This window comes from Hypanus sabinus, chromosome 23 (assembly GCF_030144855.1).
Source record: "Hypanus sabinus isolate sHypSab1 chromosome 23, sHypSab1.hap1, whole genome shotgun sequence".
Taxonomy (NCBI): Eukaryota; Metazoa; Chordata; class Chondrichthyes; order Myliobatiformes; family Dasyatidae; genus Hypanus; species Hypanus sabinus.
The window spans coordinates 52,216,479-52,235,676 of record NC_082728.1 but is presented as its reverse complement, the minus strand read 5'-3'; the positions used below and the strand labels follow the sequence as shown (position 1 = coordinate 52,235,676).

The 19,198-nt window shown below is 41.8% G+C and overlaps 1 protein-coding gene across 1 annotated transcript in view; it reads left to right on the top strand.

The window, feature by feature from the left end:
• Window positions 1-19,198, top strand: part of spata20 (spermatogenesis associated 20) — a 472,602-nt gene that overhangs the window by 76,388 nt on the left and 377,016 nt on the right. Inside the window, exons 7-8 of the mRNA XM_059948873.1 lie at window positions 4,237-4,367; window positions 6,622-6,726. Of these exons, the coding sequence (XP_059804856.1) occupies window positions 4,237-4,367; window positions 6,622-6,726 (236 nt within the window). The remainder of the gene's footprint in view (window positions 1-4,236; window positions 4,368-6,621; window positions 6,727-19,198) is intronic.

Below are 19,198 nucleotides of genomic sequence, written 5' to 3'. Positions count from 1 at the left end.
CTGGCTTCAAACCTTTGACCTGTTTGGCATGGGTGACCCTACCAAGAGCCAAAGCTGAAGGCCCTGACACCAGCCAACATAGCTCACTGGGTCATTGAGGCACGAGGCCTCCAAACCCTATGAAAAGGTTGCGATCCTCTTGGAGGGGGGAGCAACAAGACCATAATGGGAATGAGTATAAGGAAGTGAACCTTCAAACTGGTATTATATTAATATTGCATGTACTGAAATAGAGTGAAAATCTTTTGTTTGTTGGCCATCCAGACACATTGTTCTATACATAATCACAGCGATATAGTAAAAAGAAAAACAGAATGTTGAAGTTCTAGTTGTAGAGAAAATACAGTGCAGGAGACAAATAAGGTGCAAGAGTCATGATGAAATTGACTGCAAGATCAAGAGGTCATCTTTTAACATATGAGATGTCCTTTCAGGTGTCTGATTACAAAAGTTTGTATTTCTTAGGCAGTGGGTGAGAAGCTGTCCTTTAGCCTGGTGCTCTCAGTTGTTTCTCTCTTCAGTGTGAGAGAGGAGAAGAAAGGATGACCATGGAGGGAGGATTATATTGTCTGCTTTTCTGAAGAAGCAGTAAGTGTAAACAGAAATTCAGATGTTCTTAAGTGATGTAGTTCATACTAGAGTGTGTAATGAAAGTATTAGTCAACTAACCAAACCCTCAATTCAGCACCCCCATTTTACAAACACTGAGTGTAACGCACATTCAGTGTGCACTGTAGTTCACAAATGTAAACAAAAGCTTGTAGTTCTTTGGCAGATTTATTGGACCACTTGGCTTTGGCATTTTCTTGCACACCAGTTTTGTATATTTCATGTGAAGTGTTGTGGGAGGAAGCGAAGGGACGCTTGAGGTTATGGGCAACGCTCCACACTTCTCTATCCTGTCTGGCGTGTATGCCTCGACCCGCTGTTGTATGCGAGTGTGAAATGAAGTCAATGGAGCATTTGGATCAACGTATCACAGCTTCTGATCGAGGGTTTCTTGTGTCTTACCTACTGCACTTCTGTGTTCTGGCATTTTTAGTTTATTTTCCCCTGTCTATTTCCAACAAACTTAACCCCTTTTCTCAAATTTGCAACTTCCCATTCTGTCTGGAAAGACTGCATCTTTCTGTTTCCTTTGACCAAATCTCTGAATTCTGCTATGATCATTTGGCTTCAATGTGACATTGAGTGCATTGACATGCAGTCTCATTAACCTGTCACCCCTGTGCTTAATGAAAAGTCTTGATTTAACCTTGTTCTTCCAATATTTCCCTTGTGCATGTTCCCATTTTAATTGCTTCATCAGTGAATATCATAACCACACTAAAGATGTTTTGATTGTCTAAATAAGACTTCCAGGAAATATCAGATTTATCAGTGTGCGCTTTATTCTGTTTTATTAAAATTATGTCAGTAGATCAAACATATCTGCCACTGCTTTAATTTTTCTCAAACTACACAGTGGAGTGATTTTAATTTAAATCCAGTCCATGGAAGCTATTAATACTCCAAGCAGTAGCAGTGATGATGAGATGCACAAGTTGGCATGAAAATTGTAGAATTACAGTTTTTAGAAAGGAAAATTGAAAGGGTAAAGAAATCAAAATTTTGAAGGTCTTAAGAGGAATGAGCAAGATTAGAGGACAGTGCAAGGTACTTTTATTTCACAAGAGGTAGGAGGAAGCTGTGCTGCCATAAGAATGGGAAGCAGGGAGAGTGTAAATGAAGAGGAGAAAACTAAGGGTTTACAGGACGTAGAAAGTTGAAAACAGTACAGGCCCTTTGGCCCTCAATGTTGTGCTGACTTTTTAACATTCTTATGAACAATCAAACCCTTCCCTTTCACAAAGCCCTCCATTTTTCCGTCATCCATGTGCATATCGAAGAACCACTTAACTGTCCCTAATGTATCTGCTTCTACCACCATCTCTGGCCGTGAGTTCCACAGATCTATCTCTTTAATAAAAAACTACCTCTGATATACCCCCTATACTTTCTTCCAATTACCTAAAAATTATGCACTCTCATATTAGACATTTTCACCCTGGGAAAACGTCTCTGGCTGTCCACTCAATCTATGCCTCCTATCATCTTGTACACGTATCATTGCTGACATGCTCTCTAATCCAGGCAATGCCCTCGTAAATCTCCTCTGCACCCTCTCTAAAGCTTACACATCCTTCCTATAATAAGGCAACCAGAACTGAACGCAGTACTCCAATGCAACATACACAAAATGCTGGAGGAGTTCAGCCATGGACCAACATGTCAGAATGGGAATGGGAATCAGAATTAAAATGCTTGGCCACCAGGAAGTTCCATTTCTGGTGGATGGAGCAGAGGTGCCCGATGAAGAGGTCCCCCAATATTTGGCAGTTCTTACCAATGTAGAGGAGGTCACATTGGGAGCACCGGACATGTTAGATGACCCCAGCAGATTTGAAGATGAAGTATTGCCTCACCTGGAAGGACTATTAGGGGCCCTGAATGGATGTGGAGCAGGAGGTGAATGGCCAAGTGTAGCTCTTTGGCTGTATTCAGGGAAGAGTGCCAGGAGGAGATTAGTGGGGAAGGATCAAGGGACAAGGGAGTTGTGGAGGGAGTGATCCCTATGGAAAGTGGAGTGGGTGGGTGGGGAGGAAGGTAAAGATATGTTTGGTGGCAGGATCCCTTTGGGGATGGTGGAAGTTGTGGAAAATGATGCGTTGGGTGAGGAGGCTCATGGGGAGGTAGGTAAGAACAAGAGGAACTCTTATCAATTGTTAAGGAGGCAGGAAGATGGGGTGAGCACAGGTGTTTTGGAAAATGAGGAGATGCAGGTGAGGGCACCATCAATGGTAGAGGAAAGGAAATACCATTCCTTGAAGGAGGAGGACATCCTGATATCCTGGAAAGGAAAGCTTCATCCTGGTAACAGATGTGTAGATGAAGGAACTGAGAAAAGGGAATCTCATTTTTACAGGAGACAGTGTGGGAAGAGATATAGTTAATCTATGGGAATTGGTAGGTTTATAAAAGATGTTGGTCGGTGGTTTGTCTCCAGAGATGGAGACAGAGAGACAAAGAAAGGGGAGGGAGTTATCAGAAATGGACCAAGTGAATTTAAAGGTAGAGTGGAAGTAGGAGACAAAGTTGATGAAATTGATGAGCTCAGCATGAGTGCATGAAGTAGCACCAGTGTAGTCATCAATGTAGCAGAGAAAGAGTTGGGAGCATTACTGTCGAAGGCGTGGAACATGGACTGTTCTACGTAGCCAGTGAAAAGACAGGCATAGCTGGGGCCCTTGCCATGCCCATGGCTACTCATGGAACATCCCCTCAAATATTTCAAATGTGATCTAACTGATATTTTATACAGCTACAATATTATCTTGTGGCTCAGTTCCCCGACTATTACCGCCAACCTTTGTGTCACCTGCAAACTTAATAACACACCCTTCCACTTCCTCATCAGTCAGTTGTAAAAATCATAAAAAACAGGAAGCGAATCTTCCATCAGTTGTGGCAAGTTATTGGTAAGTGTTCTTTCTTAGAGACAGATTTGCAAGCATTTGGAGATGTATAGTCTAATTAAGGATAGTCAGCATGGCTTTGTGAGGGGCAGGTTGTGCCTCAGAAGCCTGATTGAATACTTTGAGAAGTGCTAAAACACATTGGTGAAGGTAGAACAGTGGATGTTGTGTATATGGATTTATAAGATGCTTGACAAGGTTTCCCATGGTTGGTTCATTGAGAAAGTCGGGGCATGGGATCCAAGAAAACTTGGTTGCATGAATTCAGAATTGGCTTGCCTACAGAAAGCAGAGAGTGAATTGAATTGAATTGATTTTTATTACTTACATCTTTCATATACATGAGGAGTAAAAAGCTTATACTTAAGAGGGTGGTGCAGTGAGGAATGAGTTGCCAGCAGAAGTGATGGATGTGGGTTTGATTTCCATATTTTAGAGAAATTTGAAAGTTCTGGAAAGAGTATGGAGGGTTATGGTCCAGGTGCAGGTCGATGGGGCTAAGCAGAATAATAGTTTGGCATGGGCTGGATAGGTGGAAAGGCCTGTTTCTGTGTTGTAGTTCTCTATGACTCTAGTGTTTGATTATGTACAGAGAAAGAGGGTTTCCAGAAGAATGAGGCACAATTTGCAGTATCACTTGTCTATCTTCACCTCTTTGTGAACTTTAGTAATTGATGGCTCCTAACTTAATGAAAATGATCTGTTCTTCTCCTCTGAACAGTAAACTTCAATTTCCTGTTCCGTTTTTGGGCTTTAAACAAGACCAGTGTGAATGGAGCCCGGGCCCTGGAGATGGCTCTGCACACACTGAAAATGATGGCTCTTGGAGGAATCCATGATCATATCGGGCAGGTAGGTTACCTTGAGTCACACTGAAAATCCTTTCCTCTAGGTGGAAATAGCTTTGGGTCTAAGTAGCTGAAAATCAAATGACTTGTTCAAGCTGAATATCATCCATTGAGCATATGCAACATGCCATCTCAGAAACATCTTAAATGAACCTCTTTGAGGTGGTTGTAATTATTATGATTTAATAGGTCAGGGAAAGAGAAAATGGGGTCAATCAGTCCTTAAAGTTCACCTAAACCTTGAGAAGAGGTTGCTGGATTATTTAGAATTATTTGAGATTCTGGCAGAGTTCATGCTCTGGAGAACCCTCCCAATACTGGAAAAGATACACTTCCTCTGTCTGTCATTTTCACATGCTGGAACCAGCAGAATGTTGATATACTTTGAAGGCTTGATTTTTAGACTTTCTAGCATAAATGATAGAAACTTCTGAGGCTTAAGTCACAACTTGTTTTTCTCATAATGCGTTTAAGATTGTTAAAACTCTAAAGTGCTTCACCAAAGCAAGTTAAAATAAAATTAGACACTCAACATATGAAGTATTGGAACAAGTAAACACATTTTGGAGAAACGGTTGACTTTAAAAGAGTATTTGAAAAAATGCTAGGCTGAGGATGGACAATTGAAAGTACAGTGTCAGTTTGCAGATGATTTAAGTTGAGGCTTGTAAGCCTATCCTGATTAGAGCTAGCTGAAAATGCAGAACCAAACAGAAAAGATTGGAGACATGAGATTTAAGTAGTGAACCTGGGGCCAGGTAAGGACAACAATGACCAGCCAGACTGAGCTACCTGTGGCTGATAGTTCAGGCTGCCCTAGGAAAGTCAAATTTGGACTTCTGTCGGACTCTTAGCAATTCTATTGAGTAACAAATATTGGCTTGTATCTTGCTCCCTTCTGTTGATGGACTTCATATGAGATAGTTGTGCCTGATTCCCCTGACACTACACTGTAAAATCCGCCTGCCGCCATGGATTCCAGGGGGCATAGATTAGATGGATAATTAAGTTCAGTTCATTTACTTATTTCTTTATGTTATTTAATGCTTTTAATTATTTGTCAGTGCTCTAGTGTTTTTTAAATTTTATGTTTTTTAAATTAATAGCTTTTTTAATTAATTGAATCAATGCTAATATGTTTTAAATGTCTCTGAGCATCAGAGTTATTTAAAACAAGTTATAAAACCTTGGCAGAAAGTGAAGTGCCATCTTCAGCCTCTTGTCAAAGGCCATCAGTGCATTCTAAGGAAAAGCTCCAGTTGGAAGCCATCTGAGGCCGCAGCCTTCTTCCCCAATGATTAAGGACAAGATGTATCAAACTTTAAGAGTAGCACAATCCTCCAAATCATCACAACTGAGGTTGCACTTCATTACTAGTAAATCATTTCTGGATAAATTAAGGCACAAAATTAGTCTTGGTCCTTCATTTGATAACAAGTATGTTGATTAATAAGGGTAGCACACTGGTGTGGCTCGTCGAGTTGCTGCTTCATGTTTCAAGTGACTTGGGTTCAGTCATAACCCACCAGTATTGGGTGGAAAGTTTGCATGTTCTCCTTATGGATTTCCTCCAGGTGCTTTGTTTCAAAAATGTGTGGGTTGATAGGTTAAATGACCACAGTAAATTGCCTCTAGTGTGTCAGTGGCTCTACTTTAAGCTATTCGGACCCTGAACTCTTAAATTTGCTCCCTAAACAGCTCTGTCTCTCTAATCCCTTTCTCGTTTCCTTTAAGACCTTCAAGAAACTTTCTTCTTTAGTCAATGTCGTGTGATCACCTGCTTTAGTCAAATGATGTCTTTTTTTTGGCTATCGTTCCTGTGGAACATCTTGGGATATTGTGTAGTCCAGAGGAAGTTTTATAAATGTAAGTTGTTGTGGCAGGTTACCTGGGACTAATACAAGCCAAGGGTGAAAATTTTACGGGCTATTAAAATATTAAAATGTGCCATTGTGTTTCCTGGGTTCAGTTGTATTACACATGTTGTAGGTCCTTTAAACATAATGGATCTTTTAGGCTGCCAATAGAGAATGTGTCAAAAACTCATTATTTAATTTATTGTGTGAACAAAATTGCATAAGTTTTATTATTTACAACTTTGGACCCTCATAGAAGACATCACAGTTGTGGAAATGCTTTTGAGTGTGGTTGCTAATGTAACCTGACATGGATTTATATTTAAAGAAATTGCTCATTCTTTTGGATCCAGGTAAACTAGATGCTTGCTCAAACTTTGATGTTACTCTTTCCTGTGCTAGGGCTTCCATCGCTATTCCACAGACCAACACTGGCATGTACCCCACTTTGAGAAGATGTTGTATGACCAGGGGCAGCTGGCAGTTTCCTACACAGAGGCTTATCAGGTGAGCTAAAAGAAAGAGGAACCCCTTTAAGTTCACAACTCTGTAGTCTCTATTTTTGTATACACTTACTTTCATTAAAGTGAACAGGATTAATTATTGGGTTTGGAGGAATCTCAGTTTCAGTGCCAGTATATGCTGTGGAATATGGGTTAGGTACAGTGTAGAGATCCCTCTACACTGCCTCAGTGAGCATCACTAAGACAAGTGGTGTCTCAGTAAAATCTTGAGTGAAACTCCCTCCTACACAGTGTGTGGATTATCTGCCAGTGGATTTGCATCATGTTTAAAATGGCAACAAAACCCAAACAAACGAGCTCAGTGCATAATATTGAAGTCCACTTTCATCTCCACCTCTTCTTCCTCCTTTATGTTTTTTTTGTATCAAACTTTCATTCATCCTTACAGTTTCCTTTGATTGGATGTCAGTCTATTTTTACTGATTACATAGCATTCAACTGGCTTGAAATGATTTTGCACATTAAGGGCACCTATATAAATGCAAGTCTTAATTACAAACGTATTTCAGTGCATCAAATGGTCTTGTGGGCATACAGGAAAGGACAGTGGGGGGGGGGGGGAATGTAACTCTTGGTCTGTTCCTCTGGAAACTGGTATGGATTCAGAGGGATGAGTGTCCTGCTTTTCCTCTGCTATTTCAGATAAAGATTATGGGTGAAATTGCAAACCTTGCTATCATACGTCTCAGAAACCTAAATTATTTTTTCCACAAATAATCTGTTCTTCTTGAATTTATGAAAATATGCATCTTTAATATGCTCCATATATTCACACTTGATTGGAAGTAGCTAAATCTTTTAAAACCAAATTCAGATTAATAATAATTGAAGCTGTGCCAACCATCGTCAAAATGCATCAGTAACTTGTGTCACTGCCCATTTCTTCATTGGTCGCAAGGGGGAGCTGGTGATGCACGTATCCAAGTAAAAGTAATGAATTGGCCCGAGCTGATGTTTGTACTCCACGTCAATGTCCTCCCACGTATTCATTTTGTTGTATTTTTCTCCTCATCTTCTTAGCTAGATTCTGCTTTTAACTGACATCTCCTGCATTAAAGTAATATGAGGAACTCTGCCAGTTCAGTATCTTACTAACTTTCTTGATATTGCTGATTCTGATTTGAGCTTGGTATATCAAACTAGCTTATATTTCTTCTAACCATTAGTGACATTTTAGTTTTGCTTTTATCTGGGTGAATTAGTAACTGGCAGGAAAACATTGACATATTCCTTTTTGCTAAAATCCATTCAGAGACGATGTGAAGAAAAATCATTATGCACAAGGGTTCATTTGAACTCAAGTCTTTGTCGTATGGTTGGTAGGTTGATTAGCAGCTGTAAATCATCTGGAGTTTGTGGGGGATTGATGAGCATGTGAAAGAAAATAGGAATGAAATCTGACCCTGAAATGCAAAGATCTTAAGGTGTCTGACAAAACTCTTGATAACAGAGTTTGTAGATTGCCATAAGTGTGGGGGAATGAGATTGTTCTGCTCTGAAAGCTGGAATAGACTTGATGAACCAAATACTTTTCTTATTCTGACAAAGTATGAGAAGTGTATGAGGAGTTGTCACATCAGGAATGTTAGCTGACACTTGCATTATAGATTTTCGAGTCAAATTTCTTCAGAGTAATTTGAGAATAAAACTTCAAACTGGCAGAATGAATGGATGTGTTTGGTTGCAAGCATTAAGTATTATTCCTCAAGGTACTAGTGTAGATTTAAGGCCTAAATAGACTGCAATTGAAGAGACTGATCTTAGCTACCAAAACGAGAGGTAGTTGCATTTTGCAGCTGTGTCATCATGTTTCTTATTGATTTTTCATATGGGCCACTTTGGTTTCAGTTCTTCACCCTGAGCTCTGGCTTTCCCTTTTTAATGTCATCACCTGTCACCTCCATAAGCCTCTCGTTAACAAGTGTTGTCCCCTAACTTAATAACTCGGACATCAGATTTTGTTTTATAACAGCAACAAATAGAATGCTGGAGAAAAACATAGCATCTTTGAAGGAATATGAACAGGCATATTTAGGGTCAAGGCTCTTCATATGACTGAAAAAATAAAGGGGAAGGGTGGAGCAAAAGCTGGCAAATGCTAAGTAGATCTAATTGAGGAGAGGAGAGGGAAGGGTGGAAATAGTGATAGAGGTGGGGACTTGATAGGTGGAGGTGACTAAGAACTTCTGATGATGGAATCTGATAGAAAGGGAAAATGGAGCATGGAACCAAATTTGGGTGGTGGGGTGGGCAGGTGAAAACAGTGGAGTGAGAGACCAAGTGGGAGGAGTTTGTGAGTGATGACTAGATGAAGTGGATGGAGGAGAGAAATTGAACATGGTGATGGGGGTCTCATGACTGTAAGAGGAACTTGCTAGATCAGGCAGAATATGAGGTGCTGTTCCTTTTTGATTTTGTAACACTTTCATGAACTGCTGGGGACATTTTACCATGTTAAAATTACAAGTTGCTGTTCTTGTTGTCTTCAGCAGGCAATGCCAATACAGTATTCTAAACCTATTTGGTATCATGTTTCAAAGGTTTATGCTGGGAAATTATCAGTGAAAGGTTTATAAAATGTTCTGATATTGCATAATGGGGGTTTCATTATTGAAAGGATGATAGTTGCTTTAGCTGGCAAGTAGAAAGTAGGTACAATGAAGTGGTCAGACTAGGGCACCAAGAGATTTTAAACTGCAGGTGATTTGTTACATGTAAGCCCTTCATGCACTATGGATGACCCAGTTCCTTGTGTTGTGGGAGATTGAAACATTGAAACAACAGTTGGTGTGAGCTTCTTGCTCTCCTCTCTCCTCTCCCCCGTCCCCCTTGACCCCCTCCCCCTCTCCCCTTTCTCCCCCTCCTCTCCTCTCTCTCTCCCCTCCCCTCTTCCCCTCTCCCCCTCTCCTCTTCTCTCTCCTTTGCTCTCTCTCTACTTCTCTTTCCCTCCTCTTCTCTCTCATCCCTCTTTCTCTCACTCCTCTTTCTCTTTCTCTCTCCTCTCCTCTCCTCTGCTCCTCTCCCCTCTCCCCCTCCCCTCCCCTCTCTCTCCTTTCCCTCTCCTCTCTCACAGTATGTCAACCCTTGAATTTGGGGGCTCGTTGAAGTGATGTGGAAGATTGTAACATTGGAACAGTGAGCTTCTGGTCTCCCCGCTCTCATCATTGCAGGAGTCCCCTCTCTTTCCCTCACTAATGAGAGAGAGCCTGTCTGAGGTACTCAAGTGTTGGGTTATGGTCTGTAGTTTTTAATGGACTTAGGTTCAGTGGTTCCATTTAATATCAGAGGATGAGAATGTATACAGTATACAACCTGAAATTCTTACTCTTCGCAGACATCCATGAATCAGAAGAAGAACCCCAAAAATGAATGACAGGAAAACATTAGAACCCCAAAGCACCCCTCCCTCCTCACACCTGCCTCAGCAAAAGTATCAGACCCCCCATCCACCAATAGCAAAGCCCCCAAAGAGACTGATTCAGATTCCATCAAAAACAATTAGAGTCCATCATCCCAACAGTTCGACGTCCGCTGACTCTCTCTTTCCTTCATGAGGGAGAGAGGTATCGCTCTTGCCACAGCGAGAGAGGAGTCCAACAGCTCACTGTTTCAGTGTTACAGTCGGCAGCATCGCTTATTTCTACAGCAGCATATACTGCTTTCTTGATGTTCCGATCTCCTGCAATGCTTCAGTCAGTGACACTAGTGAAGAATCGGGTTGACCACAGGGCAGCAGGGCCGCACCCCAAAGACAGATGTCTTCCAGGCCGCTCCTGGAGATATTGAAAATGCTAGGCTGCTCGATGAGCTCTGAGAACGGGATCCTACTGCCATGAAGAACTGCAGTTTGAGTGCATCTGTTAATCATGGACTCCAACAATAGCTGTCACTAAAGCGGAGGTCCGCAGCCTCCTTGAAAAGGAAAGAAGAGACAGTAGAGAGAGATTAGAAGAGACATTGGACTTGAAAAAGTCTCCCTCTGGTGCCATCTTTAGTTCCTTCTCTCACTGGTCTCTTTGGCTTTTCCTATTGCTTGCATGGTGGAGGGAGGGGATGGTGCTTTTGTTGGTACAAGTGGGGGGAGGATGAATGGTTCTGCTGCAGCTTGTGTGTGGGAGGGGGTGCTTTGGGGTCTGATTTTCTGTCATTCATTCTTTGTTTTTTTTTGATTCTTCGATGTCTATGAAGAATAAGAAATTCAGCTTGTTTACTGTCTGAGACATGTTTGCATGGAGGGCGGGATTGGGAGTTGGAATATCCAAGGATATCTGGTAATACTGAAGGATAGGCAGGAAGGTAAGGGAGGTGGTGTAGCACTCTTAATTAAAGATAAGATCAGGGCGATAGTGAGAGATGATATAAGATCTAAGGAGCAGAATCTATATTGGTAGAGATTAGAAATAGTAAAGGGGAACAATCATTAGTGGGAGTTGTCTATTGGCCACCGAACAATAACGTTACAGAGGCACAGGCAATAAACAGAGAAATATCTGAGGCAAATAAGAATGGAACAGCAGTTATCATAGGGGACTTTAACTTGCACATAGATTGGTTGAATGAAGTTGGTGGGGGCAGTAGAACCATAGAACACTACGGCACAGTACAGGCCCTTCAGCCCTCCATGTTATGCCGACCCATATAATCCTTAAAATAAAGTACTAAACCCACACAACCCCTTAACCCTCCATTTTTCTTTCATCCATGTGCCTGTCCAAGAGGCTCATAAATACCCCTAATGTTTTAGCCTCCACTACCATCCCTGGCAAGTCATTCCAGGCACTCTCAACCCTCTGTGTAAAATAACTTACCCCTGATGTCTCCCCTAAACTTCCCTCCCTTAATTTTGTACATATGCCCTCTGGTGTTTGCTATTGGTACTCTGGGAAACAGGTACTGACTATCCACCCTATCTATGCCTCTCATAATCTTGGAGACCTCTATCAAGTCCCCTCTCATTTTTCTATGCTCCAAAGAGAAAAGTCCCAGCTCTGCTAACCTTGCTTCATATAACTTGTTCTCCAATCCGGGCAACATCCTGGTAAATCTCTTCTGCACCTTCTCCATAGCTTCCACATCCTTCCTATAATGAGGTGACCAGAATTAAACACAATACTCTAAGTGCAGTCTCACCAGAGATTTGTAGAGTTGCAATATGACCTCTCTACTCTTGAACTCAATCCCCCTGTTAATGAAGCCGAGCAACCCACAGGCTTTCTTAAATACCCTATCAACCTGTGCAGCGACCTTGAGGGATGTATGGATTTGAACCCCAAGGTCCCTTTGTTCATCCACACTCTTAAGTAACTGACCATTAATCCTGTACTGAGTCTTCTGGTTTGTCCTTACAAAATGCATCACCTCACACTTGTCCGGATTGAACTCCATCTGCAATTTTCCTCTGTAGCCTGTCTATATCCTCTTGTAACCTTCGACAGCCTACAGCTCCATCCACAACTCCTCCATTCTTTGTGTCATCCGCAAACTTACTCACCCATCCTTCCGCCTCTACATCCAGGTCATTTATAAAAATCACAAATAGGAGGGGCCCCAGGACAGATCCCTGCGGCACTCCACTAGTCACCGACCTCAAGGCAGAATACTTTCCTTCCACAACTACACTCTGCTTTCTTCCTTTAAGCCAATTTTTTATCCAAACAGCCAAGGTTCCACTTATCCCATGCCTCATGACTTTCTGGATGAGTCTCTCATGTGGGACCTTGTCAAATGCTTTGCTAAAGTTCATGTAGACCACATCCACTGCCCTACCCTCATCAATTTCTTTTGTTACCTCTTCAAAAAACACAATCAGGCTTGTGAGGCATGATCTTCCCTTCACAAAGCCATGTTGACTATCCATGAGTAGACTGTACTTCTCCAAATGCTCGTAGATCCTATCTTTAAGAATCCTTTCCAGTAGTTTGCAGACCACCGTCGTAAGACTCACCAGTCTATAGTTCCCAGGTTTCTCCCTATTACTTTTTTTTGTTACGAACCCCGTAACTGGGTGTCTTACCAGCAAGGATAGGAGTATCCGTTGGAGTCTGGTGATACTATTTTTAACAGTATTTATTAGTAAAAATACACAAAAATAATATCAATGCAAATATACAGATAATATACGTCATCAATACTAAACCTAAAAGTGCGGGTATAATAATAATCAATAAGAAGTAAGCTCTATCGTTGTCTAGGGGATAATGAATTGTCCGATGGAAATATAAAGTTCAGTTCAGTTCATGCAGGCTGCAGTAGTTGTTGATCGCTGTGTTGCAATTGTTGGAGAGAGAGAGAGAGTAACAGCTATTGACTTGCTAACTTTCCTTTACGATCTTGATCCGTCAATGCGTATTTGTTGTGGCCATTCACGGATGACCCCTCCGTCCTTTAGCTAGACCATTCTTCCGTGGTGGACTCGTCATCCAGGCAAGGGTGGACAGACACAAAAGCCCCCACCCCTGGTGCGTCTGAGGTGTGTTCCCCGGACCTTAACTTTATCCCCACTCACAGGGTCTCAGGTGTCAATCAGGTTGGGATGATGCAACCCATCAAACCTGCCCCCTCTGGTTGCCCCCGAGGGGTTTCAATGAATAGAACAGTACTCAATCCACAGTCCTTCTCCAAAAGACAATAGCAGTAATCAGTGGTTCCGTTCCGCTTTTGTTAGGAGGAGACATTCTACTTTTGTGTATCTCTGCGTTGTCTCTCTCTCATTAACTGACATGAGCTGTTTATCTCTCTCATTTCCTTGGTGTCAGACCTGAAATAATAGCGATTTTGCGATTCTCAAAAAGGGGAGGGGTGACTTTGTGCCCTTCTGCCCATCAGAGTTGCTCCTCATTTGTAACATTTTAAACAAGGGAACTACATTTGCCATTCTCCAGTCCTCTGGCACTTTGCCTGCAGCCAAAGGGGATCAAAGATCATAGCTAATGCTCTTGCGATCTCTTCTCTCAATTCCCACAACAACCTGGGGTGTATCATATCCAGCCCTGGGGATTTATCAATCTTAATGTTTTTAAGAAGATCCAGCACTTCTTCTTCCTTAATCTCCACACTGTCCAGCACACAGGCCTGCTCTACTTCAACCTCATCCTGATCAAGATCCTTTTGCCAGACGCACGGCCACTGTCGCTTCCTCCAGGTAGGCTGTCCCCCGCAACAGTACTCAAACAGGAATACTTATTGTCAAGGGTTACAGCCACAGGGGTACTCTCTAGTACCTGACTCTTCCCCTTCCTTCTCCTGACTGTGACCCACCTGTCTGTCTCCTGTGGCCCCGGTGTGACCATCTATAACTCCCCTCTATCACCTCCTCACTCTCCCTGACCTGATGAAGGTCAGCGAGCTGCAGCTCCAGTTCCCTAACACGGTCCCTTAGGAGTTGCATCTCGATGCACCGGGTGCAGATGTGGCTGTCCAGGATGCCTGGAGACCCCAGGACCTCCCACATCCGACACCGACCACGGAAAACTGGCCTCACACACATACTACCTCGTTTTGCAATCAACAACTGCCTCACCTTGTCCCGTTACCGCCAAAGTCCTTTCACTCTGCTACCCGCTCTGAATGCTGCCCGCTGGGTATGGCTGCCTTCTTTTTAAACCTTGAGGAGGACTTCAAAGAATGCATCGGTGATGGCTTTCTTGAACAGCATGTTACTGAACGTACAAGGGAATGTGCTATCTTAGAACTGGTCTGTACAATGAGACAGGTAAAATTAGTGATTGTGTAGTTAGGGATCCTCTTGGAAAGAGTGATCACAGTATGATTGAGTTTTTCATACAACTGGACAGTGCAATAGCTCAATCGAAAACCAGTGTATTATGCCTAAACAATGGAAACTACAATGGGATGAGGGAGGATTTGGCTTGTGTAGACTGGGAACACAGGCTATATGGTGGGACGGTTGAGGAACAGTGGAAGACTTTCAAAGAGCATTGGCATAATCCTTACCAAAACACATTGTATAACTAATCCTAGAGAAACTCTCTGCATTTTACTGAAGGACTTGTTAATTCTGACACATACTGTCCTTGTGAAATGCTGTCCTCCAGAAGGTATCTTATTTCTTTAATGAAGGAGGAAATATGCATGGGCAGAGTTAATGATTCAAGCTGTGACAGTGGTAGAGGGTGTGTTATCTCTGCTGGCAGGATCCTGGGTACACCTCCAACAGAGGGTGTTGAGAGGAATCTTTTTTCCTCTAGGAAAAGGAAATCAAAACCTGAGGGCATAGGTGGAAGATAAGAGTTAAAAGGAACATGAAGGGCATTTTTTTAATGCAGAAGTTGATGCAAGTGTACTATGAGCTGCCAGACTCAATAACACATTAGCTAGGTACAATAATACATTTAAAAGACATTTAGACAGGTAAATGGATTTGAAAGGCCAAGAGGGCTTTCAAATATGGGCTCCTTAAACAAAATGGATGAGTTGGGCCAAAGGGCCTGTTTCCATACTGTGTAATTCCGTGACTCTATGCCAAGGTTGTTCTTCAATATTCTGGATTGTAGCCTTGAAGAAATGCCTTTGCTGCATCAACCGTGTAAATACTCATTTATTATTTTAAACCCATCATTTAGGCCAGTACTTGGTCCTCCACATTCAGTGGAGTACAAGTTTTCTCTATTCAGCTTTCCTAATTGCAGTATACTTTAGTTTTGGCTGTGTCTGTCTACTGTAGACTGAAGTGATTCCAAAGGCTACTGTAGCTTTCCTGAGACGAGTTGCCCAAGACAAAAGGCAATATTTCTGTTGGAGATTGGACTTGGCTTTTTAGCTAAAGGATCACTTCCTTGCCCTTGTATTGCAATGACCTTTATATTTTATCCCCCAAGGTAGGGTGACTACAGTTCCACCTGTCAGTGTGAGAATACTCTTTCTCCCATGTTAAAAATGTAACTGTTTAGAGGCACCTGCTCAGACATCCTAAAAATGATGCTTTTGAGTCAAAGAGTGATGTGCCTTAAAAATAAACACTTTTTTGTGATCAGCGAATACCCTGGAGTAGTTTACAGCTATTTCTTGCAAAAAAATAGCATAATGACTAGAAAATCAGTATTGTTGATTGATGGTTGGGAGATAAATAGTAGTCAGGACACCAAGGGTAATTCTTTTTCTGTTTTCAGGGGTAGTGCATTATCAGAATCAGGTTTAATATCTTTGGTGTAGGTTATAAAATTTGTTGTTTTGTGGCAGCAGTACATTACAATATGTGTAATATATTGTGTGTACTGTATAAACTAAATTGCAATATATATATGTATATAAAAATAAATTAAGTAAGTAGTGGAAGGAATGAGGAAAAAAATGCTGAGTTAGTGTTCATGGGTTCATTGACCATCCAAAAATCTGATGACAGAGAGAAGGAGACTGTTCCTGAAACACTGAGTGTGTGTTTTCAGACTTTTGTACCCTCTCCTTGATGTAACAATGAGAAGAGGGAATGTCCTGGGTGATTGGGGTCCTTAATGATAAATGCCACCTTTTTGAGGTATTGCTTTTTGCAGGTGCCCATGGTGGAGCTGGCTGAGTTGACAATGCCATGTTGCTTTTCCCAGTTCTGTACAGTGACTCTTCCATACCAGATGGTGATGCAATCATTTAGAATTTTCTCCACAGTACATCTGTAGAAATTTATGAATGGATTTGGTGACATACAAAGCCTCCTCAAATTCCTAATGAACCATAGCTGCTGTTGTGCCTTCTTTGTAATTACATCAATATTATTGGGCCCAGGGCCAATGTCTTCAGAGATGTAGACATCCAGGAACTTGAAACTGCTCACCCTTTCCACAGCTAATCCCTCAATGAGGGCTAGTGTGTGTTTCCTCAACTTCCTCTTCCTGAATGCCACATCAATTCCTTGGACTTATTGACCAAGGTTGTTGTAATGATAGTTGATCTATCTTGCTTCTGTATGCCTCTTTTTTGGCAAATTTATAAATATAATTAGAGCTGGGCCTAGCTGCACAGTCATGGTTATGGAGAAAGTGGAGCAATGGGCTAAGCATGTATACTTGAAGTGCGCCAGTGTTGATTACCAGCAAAGAGAAGATGTTATTTTTGATCTCCCAGTGAGGAAGTCAAAGGATCTAGATACAGAGGAAAGTACCAGGTCTTTGAGCTTCTTGATTAGAACTGCAGGTATGGCATGTTTTTGATGGTGGTATAGTGTTCATATTTGTTGGCTCCTCTGGTTCCACAGGTGATTTGTTGGTGGTAGTTGTTCAGACACTTCTTTATGCTGACCTGGTTGAAATCCCCTGCAGTGATAGGGAAGGCATCAGTGCGTGCTGTTTCATGCCTGCTGACCATGGTGCTCAATGTGCCTGTCTGACATTGGCTGAGGAGAAATGTACACTGCTACCAGTACCTTGGCAGAAAATTCCCTTGGCACTTGAAAAGGATAACTTTTGACTACTAGATATTACAGGGTATGTGAGGAAGACTGATACAGAACCACCAAGTATGTGCACCATGATGAGTTAATCATAAAGCATACTCACCTCTTCCAACTTTAAGAGACTGAACTGACCTGTCTGTATGGTGAATAGTGAAGGCATTGGGCTGCAGCACTGCATCCAAAATGATGGGTGTGAGCCATGTTTCTGTAAAGCAAAGTACACAACTTTGGGATCTGTTATCTTTTCCTAGAGGGCAGTTGACAGCCTTGGATAACATTTTCATCTGAAAGGTGGCAGCAATATTTGCATAGTGCACTCTCAGTGGCACATTGTTCTATTTGTTTGTGTTATCTTGTATTTGATTCTCTGCAGCTGGACACAATCCCTTCTGATGCATTACTGAGAGAGCAGCAATTAGGTTAAAGCTATGGCAAGAATCAGTCTTACAATCAGGAACTGTCACTGAGTTGGCGGCGTGCTCAGACACAGTGGCTACTATGGGGGTCAATCAAAGATGTTACTGTCTTTTTTAAACTGTATTTGTCACAATTGGAAAACACTGCTGGACACTAAAAACTTAAAAGTACTGCAGGTCTACCCCATTAGTGAGTTGCTTGTTGGTAGAAAAACTGAAGGGGCTGGATTTGGTGCGGGTTATGGTGCTGTCTGCCTCAGAGAGATGTCGGTGTGTGAAGACGGTGTGCAGTCTTAAGTTGCAAGTGATCGTCTTAGTTGCCTTTCTTGTGAATGCAAGGCTCTGTTGGACATTGGCAATGTGGAAAGCTGCAAGTCCAATTTACTGTTTTATTCACCGTTTTCTTGACCAACAGTGGGGTGGACAGTGGATGAAGGTTTGTAGCCTCATTTGTAGCGAGGACTAGGCTTCAAACTGCAGTGTTGCCTGTTAGCAGCTGCCCAGGAGAGAGGCGTTGGAGTTGATACCTTCCACCAGAGGCAGTTTGGCGCAGCTTCCACGCTGGCGTTGGTAATGCCCTCCAATGTTCGCTCAGCTGAAGACAAGATGTGTTTGATTGCAGACTGCTGCAATACTCACGGACTTGGGAACTTGGACTATATATATATATATTTTTTGTGTGATTGTATTTTACTGCTGTTGTATATGTGCCTTGTGCTGTGAATGACTACTGTGTTCTGCACGTTGGCTGTTTCATTTGGTTGTATTTGTGAGTATGCATGCATGGTTGAATGACAAACTTGAACTGAGTTGGCATGGGAATCAATATCTCTTGTATAATTACAGTCTCAAGCACTTCTTAATCGCAGGCCTGCTTTACTTTCTCTTGTCACCTTTGAGCGACATCTGGAACTAATTCAGGAACAAGTTTTTAAAAAGCATTAATCAGGTGACAGCTAACTAAAATCAATAACTTCCAGCAGTTTCAGGAAATGAGAACTCATTAGGGACTTGAGACACTTGTTTTTAGAGCTGCTTATCCTAGGAAAAAATTAGTAGATACCAATCTCATTACATTTAACTTCCAGGAATACTTCAGAGGGAGGTAATTAGGTATAACTTGTTAACTTTTCCCTCGATAAACTATTCTGAAAGTTGTCAGCTTTCTAAATGATAGGATTTGTTTACCTCTCTTGCTATCTATTGTTGGACTTTAGAATTATCTCGCAAGCTAATATCAGTCTTAAACACAGCGGTGAGCATTTTCTTCTATAGGCTGTAGATTAATGTGGGTGTAATCTAGTCTTTTGTAACAATGCAGGTTTATTTTTGAATTTCTGTGATTGGCAAAATGTGCAATGTTAGTGTTGGGAAAGGAACATGCATCTTTTCACTCACACACTGCCCACATTAGATATGTGAATCTGGCAGAGAAATGGATTAGATTAAAGTCCGTTCTGCACAGTCTCATCAAACACCCATCGGGAAAATAAGCATGGGCTACATATAGTGTAAAACTCACATTGTACCCATGGATCTGTTATGGTTTCAGAATTTCTAAGTATGGTATTTTTGGCAGTGTGAGGTTAACCAACCATCACACTCGAGCAACGTTTGTTTCATTTTCTTTGAAT